Source organism: Mus musculus, chromosome 8 (genome assembly GCF_000001635.26).
Source record: "Mus musculus strain C57BL/6J chromosome 8, GRCm38.p6 C57BL/6J".
Lineage (NCBI taxonomy): Eukaryota > Metazoa > Chordata > Mammalia > Rodentia > Muridae > Mus > Mus musculus.
The window spans coordinates 79,032,955-79,048,601 of NC_000074.6; the positions used below are offsets into that span (position 1 = coordinate 79,032,955).

At 44.5% G+C, this 15,647-nt stretch overlaps 1 protein-coding gene across 20 annotated transcripts in view; it reads left to right on the top strand.

Annotated features, from left to right (window-relative positions):
• The window catches only part of Zfp827 (zinc finger protein 827), a 166,283-nt gene that overhangs the window by 5,469 nt on the left and 145,167 nt on the right, over positions 1-15,647 (top strand). For 7 of the 20 annotated variants that reach the window (XM_011248477.3, XM_011248475.3, XM_011248471.2 and 4 more), the window contains exons 1-2: positions 14,338-15,388; positions 15,518-15,628. The exons of 5 other annotated variants lie outside the window; for them this stretch is intronic. In XM_011248477.3, the coding sequence (XP_011246779.1) occupies positions 15,202-15,388; positions 15,518-15,628 (298 nt within the window). In that variant the 5' untranslated portion in view covers positions 14,338-15,201. Of the gene's footprint in view, positions 1-14,330; positions 15,389-15,517; positions 15,629-15,647 lie in introns of those variants that run through there. 8 more of the 20 variants (XM_017312927.2, XM_011248478.3, XM_011248465.3 and 5 more) reach the window with 5 other exon arrangements.

Sequence of the window (15,647 nt, forward strand, 5' to 3'; positions counted from 1 at the left end):
GCTCTTTCACAAAAGTTCTTTGATTAATAAAGTCCAGTGCCATGTTTGAAAGAATGGCCTCAAGGTCCTTTGAGCTGACCCAGGCCCTTGTCTTCACCAGAATTTCAAAGAGTGTAACTTAAGAAGGTCTACCAGCCTCAGAAGAGGAAGCAGATTCCAGGACTGTGTGGCAGATGTGGGACCTTTCAAGCATTGTTATGTTTGCGATTGTTATGAGGCTAAGAGGGACGGGTTCAGGAAGGTCGTTTTAATGCACTTACTGCGTCTGTATGTCCATAAACCCATGCTAATCAGCACTTTCAAATTTCACCATTAGCATCAATTCACCCATACGCACATGAGTTTGGATTCTATTATACTTATCAGTGGGAATTGGCCTGATACCTACTCCCCAGGGCAAGCATGAGGAAAAGTTAGTAAAAGATTGTTTCTCACTTCAGTGTTCTCACTCTACTCAGCATGGGCCAGACCAGAGTGGGTTAGAGTGTCCTTCTTTAACAAAAAACTCTGCTCTCCAGTAAAACCAGGAAGCAAACTGACCAGCCAGCGACTGGACTCTTTGCGTCTATGCTTTCATGAGTCTCCCCGCTCCCACCCACCTCTCTGCCCCCCCCCTCTCTCTGTGTGTGTGTGTGTGGTCTGCTCTGTTTTTAGTTCTTACTAATTTTTGCAGTGACCTGACTACGTCCTGACTAGCCCATGGCAATCATTCAGTCTGAAGTAGCAGAGTATTTCACAGCACCTGTCAGGCAGGTCTAATGATTCTGATAAATCTAATGATTCTGGGGACCACTGGTATCTGCTCCCCAAACGAGCATCCATGCATCCCTAGAACCGTAAGGGGATGAGCGCAAGGGCTTCCTGTGAAAATACAGAAGATGGCTCAAAAATCACATCCCCTCTAATGCTTCAAAATAGTTTCTAATAAAAAAATTGATTTTTAATTTATCTGTGCTGCCATCTCGCTCTCGAGACGACACAGCTGGTGTGAGTTGACAAGTCTCTCCACAAAGTGTTAATAAACCACGCTAGAGAAGTCTAAATTGGACAGCTTTCTGCTTGCCTGAGCACTGCTGCACATTTCGTAGTGGAGGATCTTTGAATGGTCTCTGTCAGAGGGTTTTGAGGGAGGTTTTGAGACGACCTCCACTTGGGGACATGTGCAAAAATCAGACGAGCGCTGGGATACCCAGGCAGGTTCCTGGGTTCAAAGTTGTTTTTTAAAGTTGGTTAAGGGGTCTTATTAATTACTGTCCACATGGATTTGTAGATAAAGCTGTATTAGAAATATGTGGTGTTGACCTGGGTGGCCAAAGCAGTTTACTTGGTAATCCCAGAAGTTTGGATTTAGGTTGTGTTTGCACACATGAAGTTTCACAGGAAGGAAAAAGTTCTTGTGCTACTAGCTTGGTTCAGTCACTTGTCAATTGGATGAGCCGATCTCTTAGCTAATTGAGATTGCTCTAACAAGATGACTTCGCTCAGGTACTTTATTAAACAACACATTTCCTTTTTTTCTCATGGCTGTTGAAGTTGAAAGTTCTAAGTCAAGATGACCATAGATTCCATGCTCTGTAGTAATGACTCCCACCTCTCCTCCGACAGTGTTGCCTTTGGTGTACTCACGCTGTGGAAGGGGTGACTAAGTTGCCTGGGGCATCATCTTTCATCATGGTTCTGCCCTATGACCGATTCACCCTGGTGGGACCTTCCTTCTGAGACCATCACACCAGGGATGAAGTTCCAATATAGGAATATAGGATGTAAAGATTCAGACTATAGCCCCAGGTCTGCAGGAAAGGATTGAGGTGCCCACTCTGTGGCACTGTGTGGAGTTTGCTTAGTGCCTCTGACTGACTGATCACCAAGGCCGTCGCAGGGCCTGAATGTCGCCATGTTACTCAGTGGGGTTAATATATCCTTTAGCCCTTATTTGAAGCAGCCCTGTTCCCTAGTCTTCATTTTTAGATCTCTAATGGAGTTTTAGGATCCGAGAGGCAAAAACAACAGAACAAGCTGGTGTTATCTTCCTATTCTGATGATGTATTAGTAGTTTTCTGTAATTTAATCAGACTGGTTGAAGACCAAGATAGTGAGAATATGCATGACCTACAGACTGGGGCTTTTGGGTATGTGAAAGGATTTCTAGCAAAAGAACTTACAAGGCTGTGGGCTTTGTAGGTAAAGGAATAGATTTGGGGTTTTTACTTTCTGGAAATAAGTCAAGGGCCTCGTTATGGTAAGAAGTGTGTGTGTGTGTGTGTGTGTGTGTGTGTGTGTGTATGTGTGTGTGTATGTGTGTGTGTATATGTGTGTGTGTGTGTGTATGTGTGTGTGTATGTGTGTGTGTGTATATGTGTGTGTGTGTGTATGTGTGTGTGTATGTGTGTGTGTGTATATGTGTGTGTGTGTGTATGTGTGTGTATGTGTGTGTGTATGTGTGTGTGTGTAGGTGTGTGTGTGTGTATGTGTGTGTATGTGTGTGTGTATGTGTGTGTGTATGTGTGTGTGTGTAGGTGTGTGTGTATGTGTGTGTATGTGTGTGTGTATGTGTGTGTGTGTGTGTGTATGTGTGTGTGTATGTGTGTGTGTGTGTATGTGTGTGTGTATGTGTGTGTGTGTGTGTGTAGGTGTGTGTGTGTAGGTGTGTGTGTGTATGTGTGTGTGTATGTGTGTGTGTATGTGTGTGTGTGTGTGTATGTGTGTGTGTGTACGTACTGCATGTGTCCATGCATTCTTTTGACTTTGTTACCTATTTTGGCCTCGGTAATATACCCTTAAAATGCCATTTTGGGGTTCAGTCTTGAGAGAGCTGCTTGCCTTCTTTCACTCAGTCTGTCCTACATCCTCCTTTGGAAGGTATAGCTGGGTAATTCATACTGTCTCGGGCTAAGTGTACAAAACACTTTATGGTTCATAGTAGCCGAGATGTCCTCTGTCATATTTCATAAGAAAATAATGTGCAAAGCACAGACCTTGCAAACAGCTGAGACTGCTTGGCAGGCTGAGGCTCCTAGCCTCTATCTCCCTTCTGTTGAAGAATAAGTTTGGTGTTTCAACCCTTTGTCTGAAAATTATCTTTTCTATGATACTGGAGAACAGTGTATAATTAAGTGTCAAAGTGGGAACCCGTCTGATGCCTCTTGTTGCCCACCAACAACCTACCTTGGATAGAACAGAATCAGATCCAAGGGAGCTTCATAGTTTTAAATCCAACTTTAGCTTAATGCTAATCTTAAAGCACATGGCATATATTGATGTTTGTTTGTATTATAACAGTCAGCTTCAAGGCACACAGACACACACATACACACAGACACACACATACACACTAACTCTATGAATTGCACAGTGAAACCCACCCATAGTCTGAGGTCACAATGTGGCCACTAGCAACTCTGCTTTTCAAATAGTGACCTAGAGTTATATTAAATGCAAGGAGACCCAAGGGTATATCAAATGCAGGTGGAGTGTACATGCTTAAAGAGGATATTTTCTTCAACTGTCCAGTCCCTTTGAGTTAAAACAAACAAACAAACAACAAACAAACAAAAAACAGACCAGAGTTCTGCCTCTGTGGCTCTCACGTGACTGAGTGGTCTTTGCATATATTCTAAAGACAACCCAACCATTGAGAGCTGTAGCTCAGTAGTAGGCAGCTTGCTGGCATGCATGAGGACCTGGGTTCAGTTCCTAGTGCTGGCGCAGGAAAACCAAACTCAGCCAAGTTCTCTCTACCAGTAAGGAATAGATCAACAGGCCTCTGAGCTTGTGAAGCCAAACCCTGATAGCTTCAGCCTTTTTATTTTCTGCTAATTTCTTCATAGGTCAGAAAAGTTAGACCCCATTAGAAGCAGGGTGTGAGGGAACAAAAGCAAGGTGAGAGAGAGGTGTGGATCTCAGGTGGAATTGTTTGGAGTGCTCTGAAGGAGTTGGCCTTCAAAAGGGACTGAGGAAGGCCAGGGGACAATGATCGTTTCCGTGATTGATCAGCAGTACTCAACTTATCTGAGCCTTTGAAACTTGCACTTGTGGAGGATGATAGATTTTTCTCAAGTTAAGGAGTCTGGTGGTGGATTTTAAAAAGCTCTGGCTTTGTAATTAGAGAAAATCTCCCCGGTGACTTTGGTCTCTTTTCCGTTTGCTGTATACTGTGTAAGTAAAGTAAAAACAAAGGGCTCGTGTGCTTTTGAAGTTCACAGGGTAGTGGTGAAGTGTACAACCTCTTATGTGTGGCTGTTGAGATCCCAGCTCTGCCGTTGGCAAGCTGTGTGACCTTGGACAAATGACTTACCTTCTCTGTTATCCAATTTCTTCATCTTTACTGATAATGGTTTCTATATCTTCAGAGTCAGCATTAGGATCGTTTAAATACATGTGAGTATTGTATTCACATATGAAACCATGCCTAATTAGTGCCTGACACAGATTAAATAGAAGTTACAGCTAAGCATATGAAATAGTTTGTATGCTTAGGTTGTGATTAGACTAACATTCCAATCTCAAGCTTTATGATGGTTTCAGTGTTTTTTCATTTTTGTTCTGTTTTTTTTTTTCATCGATCTCATTAGTAGGGCGAGTAGTGACAATATAATATGGTAAAGTCCATTTACGAAGCTATTATTGTAGGGTTTGACTAACACTTACTCTGTAGGCCAACAATGCTATAATAGGCTGTTGCTAAAGGAATGAGTTCCTTTGTGTGTGTGATCTGGCCGAAATTACATCTAAGTTGTGTAATAACCATATGAATTATGACAGGTCTTTACTTGAAGGTAAGGACAATGAATCCTCTCACAGCGACTTCAGGCGAAACTTCGGGGAGGATAGGCAGTGTATGGATTAAAATGACCAAGAGGAAGTTGACACTGGGTTTCCCATATGTCGTATGGGTCATAGTTCAGAGTTTGCACAAATTGGAGACACACAGTCTGCAGTTTCTAATCACAGGAAGCCAGTCCAAGGGAGCATAGCCCGTGGGTTTGAAATAAAGTCTTGAGGGGTGTGTGTCTGTTGCAGGGATTGTTCACGCTGAAGGTCACAGACAGGTGCCACACTCTCATGTACACACACACACACACACACACACACACACACACACACACACTGAAAAAGCCTCATTTCCAGCTACTTTTGAATACTTGGAAGAGCAAGCAGCACCGGCCCACCTCCCCACATGGCTGCAATCTGCCTCAGTCAGTGACGGCTGTCTCCTTCCCTGGGCATGTGCCCGTCTGCCAGCCACAGTTCCTGCCACTCGGCCACCGTGTCCCCATATGCATGTCCACCTGCCCACCTCCCCCAAGTCTCTCCCCGTGCCATCCCTGAAGGCACTTGGACTGGAGACTGTTCTGTGTTCCGAAGCATCTTCTGATCTGTTAATTCAGCACTGTGTCAAAGGTACTGTGAACCATATTGCAGGGTGGAGTTCAAGAAGCAGTGCAAGGCAGGGCCACATTTTAGCTGACAGTAGCAAGTGGCTCTGTCTGTTTCCTCACTTAGACATGGTTGAAACAGGTTCTAAGGGAACTGCGTGAGCTCCTATACATGGATCTGTATATGCCTGGAGTATGTACATAAGGCATGCTGATGGTATCCACACACCTGAGCTATGTTCTCATTCTAGCTGAGGGGCTCAGGGGGCTCTCACACTGTGCTTGGAAAACCTTGTTTGCCCTTCAGTTTCTGGTCACTGATCTGCAGCTCAATAGTTCTCATTTGTGGCTGTTTTAGATGAAGATGGCTTGAAGACACAGACACCCCCAGACTTACTTCAGTTGGCTTAGAGGTAACCTTTTTAAAATTAAATTCTCCAGACCTCTGAGTGAACAACCAGAGTTGAGGATCCCCGAATTAGCCACGACTATCCACTCTGGGGTGATGTCATCTCAGCCACCAAGACATGAGATGCTGGGCCCAGACAGGTTAGTGACCATACTTTGTTAGATCTTAAAACCAGGGCTTGAGTAACTGGCTCCAGCTTGTTCAGGCTGGAAAACAAAGACCCGGAGAAGAACCTATGCTGGTGGGAAGAATGGAGTCACAAGTGTCTCTCCCCCTCACAGACCTGTCCTCTCACTTTCTTCCCACCCAGACTTCTCACAGGCTCTGAGGCCTTGGGAGAGTTATTTAACTTCTGTACTGCTTCAGTAATTGCATCTTGTAATAATACTATGTTACACTAACATTTTGTTTGTGGTATGCATTTGGTTCCGGAAACCATTTCCCTGGGATCATCTGTATATGAAGTAAGTGGAGGAGAGCGACTTCCCCTGGTTATTGGCAGAAAGGGAGAAACTGAGTCAGAGAGAGAGAGAGAGAGAGAGAGAGAGAGACAGCTCAAGATTAATGCACCAGCCCTGTCACGGGCAGGACACCGATGAGTGTAGAGTGGCCAAAGCTGTGAAAACTTCCTGGGTCTCACTGTTTGAGTCTTCTTGGCACCTCTGCCCCAGGTCAGAGATCTCAGCTACGGACAGAATACTTGGACTTGCATGGTTCATAGAAACTGTCACTAATGACATCTCTTTCCTTGAAGATGCTAGATCTGGGCTTTGGATGTTAGACAAAGTGGGGAGCAGTGCACTTTGAGGGCTGATTCCTGTGCTCCCTAGAGCGTGCGCTACCTCTGAGATGGGTTAGAATTAGACTTCTCTTCTGCCCTGGTTTGTCCCTTCCTGCTGTCCAGCTGGCCTCTTTAGAACCGGAACTACAGATGTATGCGGGAGGAAACTGTTAGGGAGACACTATGCTCCAAAAAGTGTTATTGAACTGTGCTTCGTGTCTCTGTCTAGAAGAACTCCAACCAAGAACTTACTGAGTTCTCATCTGACTTTAGGGCGAGGGGCATCACATTATAGCTTCTTGCTTTCTGATGATTGTGGAGAGAGACACGTCACAGCTCCAAAGTAGTGTTTCAATGGGTTACATTGCTTGACTACAGCTGGGCAGGTGGGGTGTTTGTTTTCCTTTTTGAGATACTGGATGGCTATATAGTCCTGACTGGCCTTGAACTCACAATCTCCCTGTTTCTGCTTCTCTATTGCTGGGGTCACATATGTGCCCCACCATTCTCTGTTTACAAATGGGGTAGGAATACCATGGTCTTCAGAAAGCTGGAACCACAGACAACTTGAGACAGACAATATGAGGTCCTGTTGAGTGAATAAATAAAGCAAACAGAAAGCAATCCATCTCTGAAACAGAGATCTTGTCTGGGGAAGCTGGTTCAGCCAGATGCCAGGAGTGATTGCCTAGGGAGGTCCAGGGGTCTGGAATAGGATGGGAAGACATGTGAACGTACTTCTAAAACTGTATTGGCTTTGGGGGGTTGGTGCATCCCAGCACGTGCTCTACCACTGAACCCTATCCCTTTCAGACCATTATTTCAAAAATTTATTTAGTGTATATAAATATTTTGCCATCATTTATGTATGTGCTCTGTATGATTGCACAGAGAGTAACCCATAGCGGTCAGAAGAAAGGCCTCAGTTCTCCTGGAACTGGAATTACAGATGGTTGGTTGTGAGCCACCATGTGGATACTGGGCATTGAAACTTGGTCCTCTGTGAAAGCAACACGTATATCTAACTGCTGAACCATGTCTCTAGCCCCTTATATTGACTTTTAATGAAAAAGGAACACATGTTTAATATAACTAATTAAGACTAGATATAAATGTTTAAAGTGTGTTACGCTCCCTTCTCCCAGCTTCCACTTCCACTGTAATCAAGAAATAATATTTAAAATTCAACCTTTGTTTGAAACACGGATGCATTTGCACATAGTTGCCTTACGGGATTTAAGGGCTGCTTTCAAAACAAGGGTGGCTACATCATTCTTGTAAGTGGATAGACTTATATCTACAATATTGAATCCAGACTGGATGCTCTGATTTAAAGGTGATGATAAACCACTTACCATAGGGAGGCAAAAAGATTGTTGCAGAATCTTGAAGTCATTATCCGAGGAATTAATTATTGAGTCATAAGGTCTGGAGTGACTTATCTGAAGAGAGGAGTCGGGGTGGATCAAAATCATGTCTGGCGTCTACAGCTGAAGGCATGAAGTTCTTTCTGTTGGGTACCAAGGGGCTGACATCCTCAGAGTTGTCACCTGTGTTCAATTGTCCGTTAAGATGGTAACTGTCTCTTTCCTTGTACATTGCTTCCTTCAGTCCAACAGCAGAAAGGAAGTGTTTATAGGGGGTCGGGGTAGAATTCATAGAATAGTGAGGGGTACCTGGTCACAAGAGCCACATAGACAGAGAAAGAGGTGGGGAAAGATTTCTCAAGTTTAGCTTGAAAGTTGTTTTCATAAGTAAAAGAGTCTCAAAGCAGAGAAAAAGTTCTAGGACCAAGCAAATGGAAGTTAAGTTTCATTTGATTAAATGGAAAGTGTGTTGAAGCTTGAGCAATGGTGGCAGGCACCTCATACCCCAGAACTGGGGAGGCAGAGACAAGCAGGTCTCTTGAGTTCAGCCTGGACTAAGGAGAGAGTTTCAGGACAGTCAAGGCTACATAGAGTGGCCCTGTCTTGGAAAACAACAATGAAAGGGAGAGGCGGTGTGCATGTGTGCCTGTGCGTGTGCATGTGCATGTGTGTGTTATACTGAATACCAAAAGCAAACAACAGAACCCCTGTTCCAATGAGTATGATGATGACATAGGCCTGTAATCTAGGGCTTGAGAGTCTGAGGCAGGAGGAGTATGAGTTCAAGTCAGTGAGTCAATCAGTCAATATGCAGACAAAACTAAAACCCAAGCAACTCCCACATTGAGTAAACCCTTTGTGTGTGTGTGTGTGTGTGTGTGTGTGTGTGTGTGTGTGTGTGTGTGTGTGTGTAGAAGTTAGCTTAACTCGTCAGGAATGGGTTTCTAAAGACTTCTATTAGTTTGATGGCACAGAGGCAAGAAGTATTGAACTCTAAAATAATCTTGTTTCAAGAAGAAGAGTTCTATACCAGAAATGCTGTTCTGGTGAATCAGAACTCATTCTTTTCTTGGGGACACCTCCTTCAATAGTTGAACTGTTAGGTTTTAGGAGTTTGGATGTATGGTGGCTGGCACAAGGTAGCAAAGTGGAACTGGGGTTTAAAGTCCTGTGGGAGCTAACTCCTCTACTACTCCTCATGTTAAGGCCATGGACTTAACCCCAGAACTCTGACATGTGCGCCTTGCCGCAGTACTTTATGCAATCAGCAGACACATAGGAATAGACATTCTAACAATCATGGGACAATATTCTGTGACTTAGTGTGAGACAATATTCTATGACTTTGATAAGTAGATATTTATGGGGACACAGTCTACAAGGAGAAAGACTCCTGCAGTGGAGCATCTGAAACAGTCATTTAGATGTTGAGGACAGAGAACACTCCAAGTAGAAGAAATGATAGCAGCCAAGAGAAATAAAAAGGAGCCCAGAATAATAAGGAGCCACTAAAAGGAGAGTGCTGCTGAGTCAGTGGGTCCAGATGGGACAAGAGAAGGCAGAGTAAAGACGGCAGGAAGTGATTCCTAAGACTGTGCTGGTTCTATAGGAGGGTAGGCGAAGCTCAGAAATTGTCTGCAAAGTGTGCTCTTCCCTGTGATAAAAATGGGGATGGAGACTATGGAGCTCTTGAAGGAGGTCGCTTTTCAAAGCAGAGATTTCTGTTGAAAAAGCCACTAAGATGAATGGCTGTGGATGCCATTACTGATGGTATCAAGGGGAAAGCCTTGCCCCGGGGGCTCTCTGTGACTTGTGCCTCTGTAAAGGTCTGCCTCCCTTCTTGTCCCCTTTCACCTCCGGCACAGTTAGCCAGAAAGTTCTAGTGCAGGACCTACAAGGATGGCTCCATGGATGAAATAAGTGTGAGAAGCCACAGTCAGGATCCCTGGTGCCCACATACAGGCCGAGCGGGTGCAGTGGCCTACCTGCAACGCCAGCGCGTGGGAGGTGGAGACGGGACCTTCTGAGCAAGCTGGATAGCTAAACTAGCCAAATTGGTGAGCTCCAGCTTCAGTGAGAGACCCTGCCTCAGAGCACCGGGCGACATTTGGCATCAACTTCTGACTTCCCCATGCATGTCTATACATGTGTATATGCACCTGTACATATATGCTTACACATGTGGGGAAGCAAAGTTCTAGTGTGATGCCTTTTACAAGAGATGACATGCCTAATTTACACATATGTCATGAAGCACCATGAAAAAGGCTAGGGAATGTTGGAACTGGCAACCCTGTCTGGGTGTATTCTTACCTGTAACCCCCACAACATTTCATTTTATCTTAATTTCAGTTTATTATTTCATTTTCTTTCTTCCTATCTGTGAAATTTCTAAGTGTGGTAGTGTTAGAGCTGCTAGCCTTCTGAACCTTAATGTTTTCATTCTGTGATTGCCTTGTTAAGACAATCCATGTTGGTTGGTGTGGTGTGAGCAGCATTTCCACAGAGCTGCACGCACAGAGCATATGACCCAGGGCTAGCATCTCAAAGATGCTGGCTCTCAAGCTGTGGGGCTCAGGATCTGCCTGCCTGCTTGCCTTCCTTCCATTGACAATAGATTATTTTCATGATCTTTCTAAACTCCTAGAAAGTTAATAATCATGTTAGAGATTAAAACCGAGAAATTAAATATTTCTATTGCTAAGGATAACAAAACTAACCCAACACATGTTAATTATACACAGCACATTTTTAAATGAAAATATGTGTTTTTCCCAAAGGTGCATATTGGTGAAGTAAATGGTGTTTTGTATGTCTCTGCCAGTCTGAAGTATCTGGCTTCCCAGAGGACCACTGTCCTCGGCTGTTGCTGTGTTCACTGTATAGCATCAGGCTAGGGAGGAAGAGATGCCTTCACATAGACCCAGTGCTACCTTTTCAAGCAATGTGTATCATCTCTGAATGACACCAAGATCTTGCGGTGCTGAATCAAAACATTGCAACAAACTTTTCATGTCCACTACACTTAAATCTACTGAGCTGTCTTGTGTTTTGACTGGATAGTCATGCACATGACATCAGTACTGGACATTCCCTGAGTTACATAGATCTATAAAATGTTGATACATCTTATTATTGTAAATGTAAAAATTATTTATATCCCTGGAGATGTTGTCTGGAAAAAGTCTTTTAAGTATGGTATTGGGAATCTGTCAAGTTCATAGTGTAGCAAACAAGTTTTCCAAAATTTTAGTGGTTACTTGAAAGCATGAATCTTATCACTGGCTAAAAATACTGTCAGCCTTTCCTTGAAGTATCAGCTTGACTTCGTTCATTTCCAAGAAACGGTCTGCCAAAGGCCCACACTTGACTGACTGTAATTTGTCAGTTATCCTTTCAATTAAAAGTAATACAGCATGAAACGGCGGCTTGTTGGGCTCCTAAGCAAACAGTCCTATGTGTCCTTTTTCCTGAGCATAGCAACAGACCATAGCACGGACAGAGGGCCTGTTATTGCATCCAATATTACATTACTTACAACATCAAAAAGATAGCTATTCCAGGATCAATTTTCAATAAAATGAATGATTTTTACTCCTTTGCCAGATATTCTTAAGTGAAATCAGCACACTTTTCTGTCCCCCATCACACCCTGTCTATGTATGTATGTATGTATGTATGTATGTATGTATGTATGTATGTATGTCTATGTATGTGTGTGTGTGTGTATGTCTTACAAAGGGTCTTACAAAGTTATGTTCGAAATTAACTCACCAGTTAATTGACCTTTCTTCTGTAAATACAAATGTAACATTGCTGGTCTGTGACATGTGTCATGTTTAGCCAATGACGTCCTGGCTCCTCTGTTGGAGGTGGGTGTTTCTGATCATCACCTGCCTGGTTAGTTTTTGGTCAACTTGTTGAAAGCTAGAGTCATTTGATGAGAGGGAAACTTGACTGAGAAAATGCCTCCTGTAGACTGACCTGGGGGGCGTTTTCTTGACTCATCAATGAAGATTGGGGAAGTCCCAGCCCATTGTGGGTAGTGTTGTCTCTGGGAAGGTGGTCCTGGGTGGAATAAGAAACCAGGCTGAGCTAGCATGAGGAGAGGCTCAGTAAGCGGCACCCTGAGTGGCTCGACTTCAGTTCCGCTCCAGAATCTTGCCTCAGCTTCCCTCAGTGGATTCAGACTCCGGATCTGGAAGCCGAATAAGCCCTTTCCTCTCTCAAGTTGCCTTTGGTCATGGCGTTGCCACCCACGCAGCTCATTTACCTTAGAGGATTCATAGTTACGGAGAAGAGATGGCTCAGCTAGAACCTGAAAACCTGAGAATACACCTGGTTTTCTTTCACAGTCTTCCTCCCTGGGTTGTGCTCCTCACAATTCTGATGCATCTCAGATGCACCCTCTCTACGCTACAGTCCCCACACTACAGTCATCAGTCTCACTGATATTCCCGTGGTAATTCTAGAAGTCTCCCTGTCCCACCCCATGCTGTGCCATAGTGTGTGCTCACACTCTTCTCCTGGGTATTTACAAGAGTGGACCCCTCCTACCACATGTTTTTACTTAACTTCCTATTTCCCCTATTCCTGAGTGTACGATCCGTCCTTCATGCTGCCACCACAGGTAGGCCTTAAGTCCTTGTAGGCATCAAGAAAAAGAAGTTTGAACTTTTAGACCCTGAAGAGGCATTGTCTGAACCCCTGTACCCTTGTTTCATGTATGGTGTGTCCCCTTCTGCTATCGGTACTTCACACGTCCATCTCCTTTGCCTGCTCATATTCTTTTCCTCATTTTGAGAGTGACCAGGTAACTGCCTGAAAAAGTCTGCCTTTGCCTTCAGATACCAGAGAGGCCCTTGGTGTGTCTTTCCTCAGGGGTTACAGCTTCTGGGCAGAGTGGGGCGGTTGTTTCTGGTTCACTTACTGTTGTGTGCTTGTTGCTGGTAGTGGCTGGGCTTCTTATGAACATGGAGCGTGTGTTCCTTTTGTTGTTGTTTTATTTTTGTTTTCTTTTACTTGTTTTTGTATGTAACAGCCTGATCTGCAGCAGGTGGGTAGTAAAGGAATTAATGAAGGGAGGGGGTTGAAAACCGGTTATAAACAGCCTGGTCTACAAAGCACATTCCAGGACATCGAGGACTGTTAGAAGAAGCCCTGTCTGGGATGCTTCCCCTCTCCCTCCAAAATGTTACAAAGTAAAAGAGAAATTAGTGCATGAAAAAAAGGGAAAAAGCCTGGCAGTGGTGGTGCAGGCCTTTAATCTGAGCACTCGGGAGGCAGGCGGATCTCTGAGTTCAAGGCCACCCTGGTCTACAGAGTGAGCGAGCGAGAGAGAGAGAGAGAGAGAGAGAGAGAGAGAGAGAGAGAGAGAGAAAGGAGAGAGGGGTGGGAGGGAGGGAGGGGAGGGGAAGGGAGGGAGGGAGGGAGGGAGGGAGGGAGGGAGGGAGGCAGGGAGGGAGGGAGGCAGGGAGGGAGGGAGGGAGGGAGAGAGAGAATAAAGAGTCACAAACCCAAAGATAGGAAGCATTGGAGTGGTTTGTGAAGAAGGTTTTGTGAGCTGGGTTGGGAAGAAGGTGCTGAACACTGCCATATGTATTCTCGTGAACATGGCCGAGAGATGCCTGGAGAATAGCATAGGTTTCAGGAGGAAACTGGACTGGGAAAGCGGAGGCAGTGACGTACAGGACCACTGCCATGTGCGTGCAGGAGAGAAGGCCTGTGGTTGGAAGCCTCTGGCTCTCTCTGAGATGTAGATCTCTCTCCACTATTGCCTGTCGCTGCCTTTCTGTCTTCAAGCTGTGCCAGGGCTGTGAGATTTTCCTGATGACTGGGCACATTTGGCATCTGGATCCTATGGTCTCCTCCAACCAACAGTTTCCTGTCTCCTTTGGTTGAGATGACCATGACATAATGCAGAGAGCAACATCCCAGTTCTTTGACACTATGTCCACTCTGGCCAGATTCCTGGGTGCCCAGGAGGAAGGTTAAAGAGAAACCACAAAGAGCTATGTTAATGCCACAGGCTCTGCTGCTGTCAATCTGGTCCGCCTTCACAGTCATCAAGAGAGAGAAACTTGCACAGATCACGTGGGTCTGATGCATAAGGGGCTGGGATTTGACGGTCCAGAGCTTTGTGAGTTCCTCTCAGGCACTCCTTTTCATACTTGTGGGCGGATGTCTTTAAAGCCATAGAAAACTTCCTGTGGCCTTGTTTACACCAACTTGGTCATGAAGTTGTGTGTATGGGTAATTTATTTATTTATTTATTTATTTATTTATTTGTGTGTATGGGTAATTTATTTATTTATTTATTTGTGTGTATGGGCTATTTATTTATTTATTTGTGTGTATGGGTAATTTATTTATTTATTTATTTGTGTGTATGGGTAATTTATTTATTTACAGAAGAAAATCTTCAGTTGTCTGTTGAATGTTACTCCTCTGCTCTGATGTTTTCTTGTTCTTACCTTTAGGGCGAATTCAGGTGGAGAGGGAATTCAGGTCTCCTTTACACTCTGAACCATCTTCTAGCCTGGTGTTTGTAGTTTTAAGAGCTTATTTAGGGCTGGGATTGTAGCTTGGTAGTTAGACTTCTTGGATGCGCATGAACCATGTGTGCTCAGCACTCAGGAGGTAAAGGCAGGAGGATCCGAGGCTCAAGGTCACCCTTGGCAACATATTGATGCCAGCCTCGGGTATGTGGGGCCATCTCAGGGAGGGGCTTTTTCATTTTGTCTGTTTGTCTGTCTGTTTGCATAACCATCACCACCAACAACAAAAAATGGAATATGGAAAGAATGTCTACTCTGGCTACTCTGCTACTGGCTTATGTTGATCATAATGCATAAATACCCAAATCAGAAAACAAACAAAACAGGGTTTCCTCCCAGAAACTCTCAAACATACATACTAAAAACAAAACATGACCAGGTGACTATATTCATGTCAAATTCACATCTCTCTGAAGAGCATCCTCCATGGCCCAGAGCTTTCCCAGCCTCCTTTTCAAAAGTCAGTTATCAATGGAGGATGAGCCGTCCAATCGGAATCCGATACAATACCTGGCCAGGGCAGCTGGAGGACTGCGAGCAGCTCTAAGTTCTTTGAGACAAAAGGAGATGAGATATAGTTATCTATATATAAAAATGGGTATTTTATAGATTCTCCAAGGTGACAAAGAAAAGAATTGACTGTGAGTGGTTACCATGTGGCTGTCTACACACACACACACACACACACACACACACACACACACACACACGAATGTTCTGCTTTGGTCTTAAAACACCTGCACTGTGGATGAAGCTTACCAAAGGCATCAATGGCGCTCACTCACTGATCTTAGCTCCCTACCCCTTGGTACATTTCCAGAAGCATCAAGCTTTGTTGGGAAACAGAAAAATGCCCCCCTCTGAAGCATCACTTGAGAACAGTGCCAGTTTTTCATCAGGTGGGTACAACAGAGCTGACTCAGTGGAAAACCCAAGTGGCCAGCCTGAGGGAGACCAGAGAGGATAGAGTCATGCCCAGGAATCCTGTGTTTTGTTTTTTGAGACAAGATCTCACTATGTGGCTCTAGCTGGCCTGGCCTGGAGTTCCCTATGTAGACGAGGATGGCCTGGGACTCACAGAGATCTGCCTGCTTCAAGTTGTGGACTACTATACTCCACATCTCCAGCATTCCTAAGAGGTGAGGCATATAAAGCAGC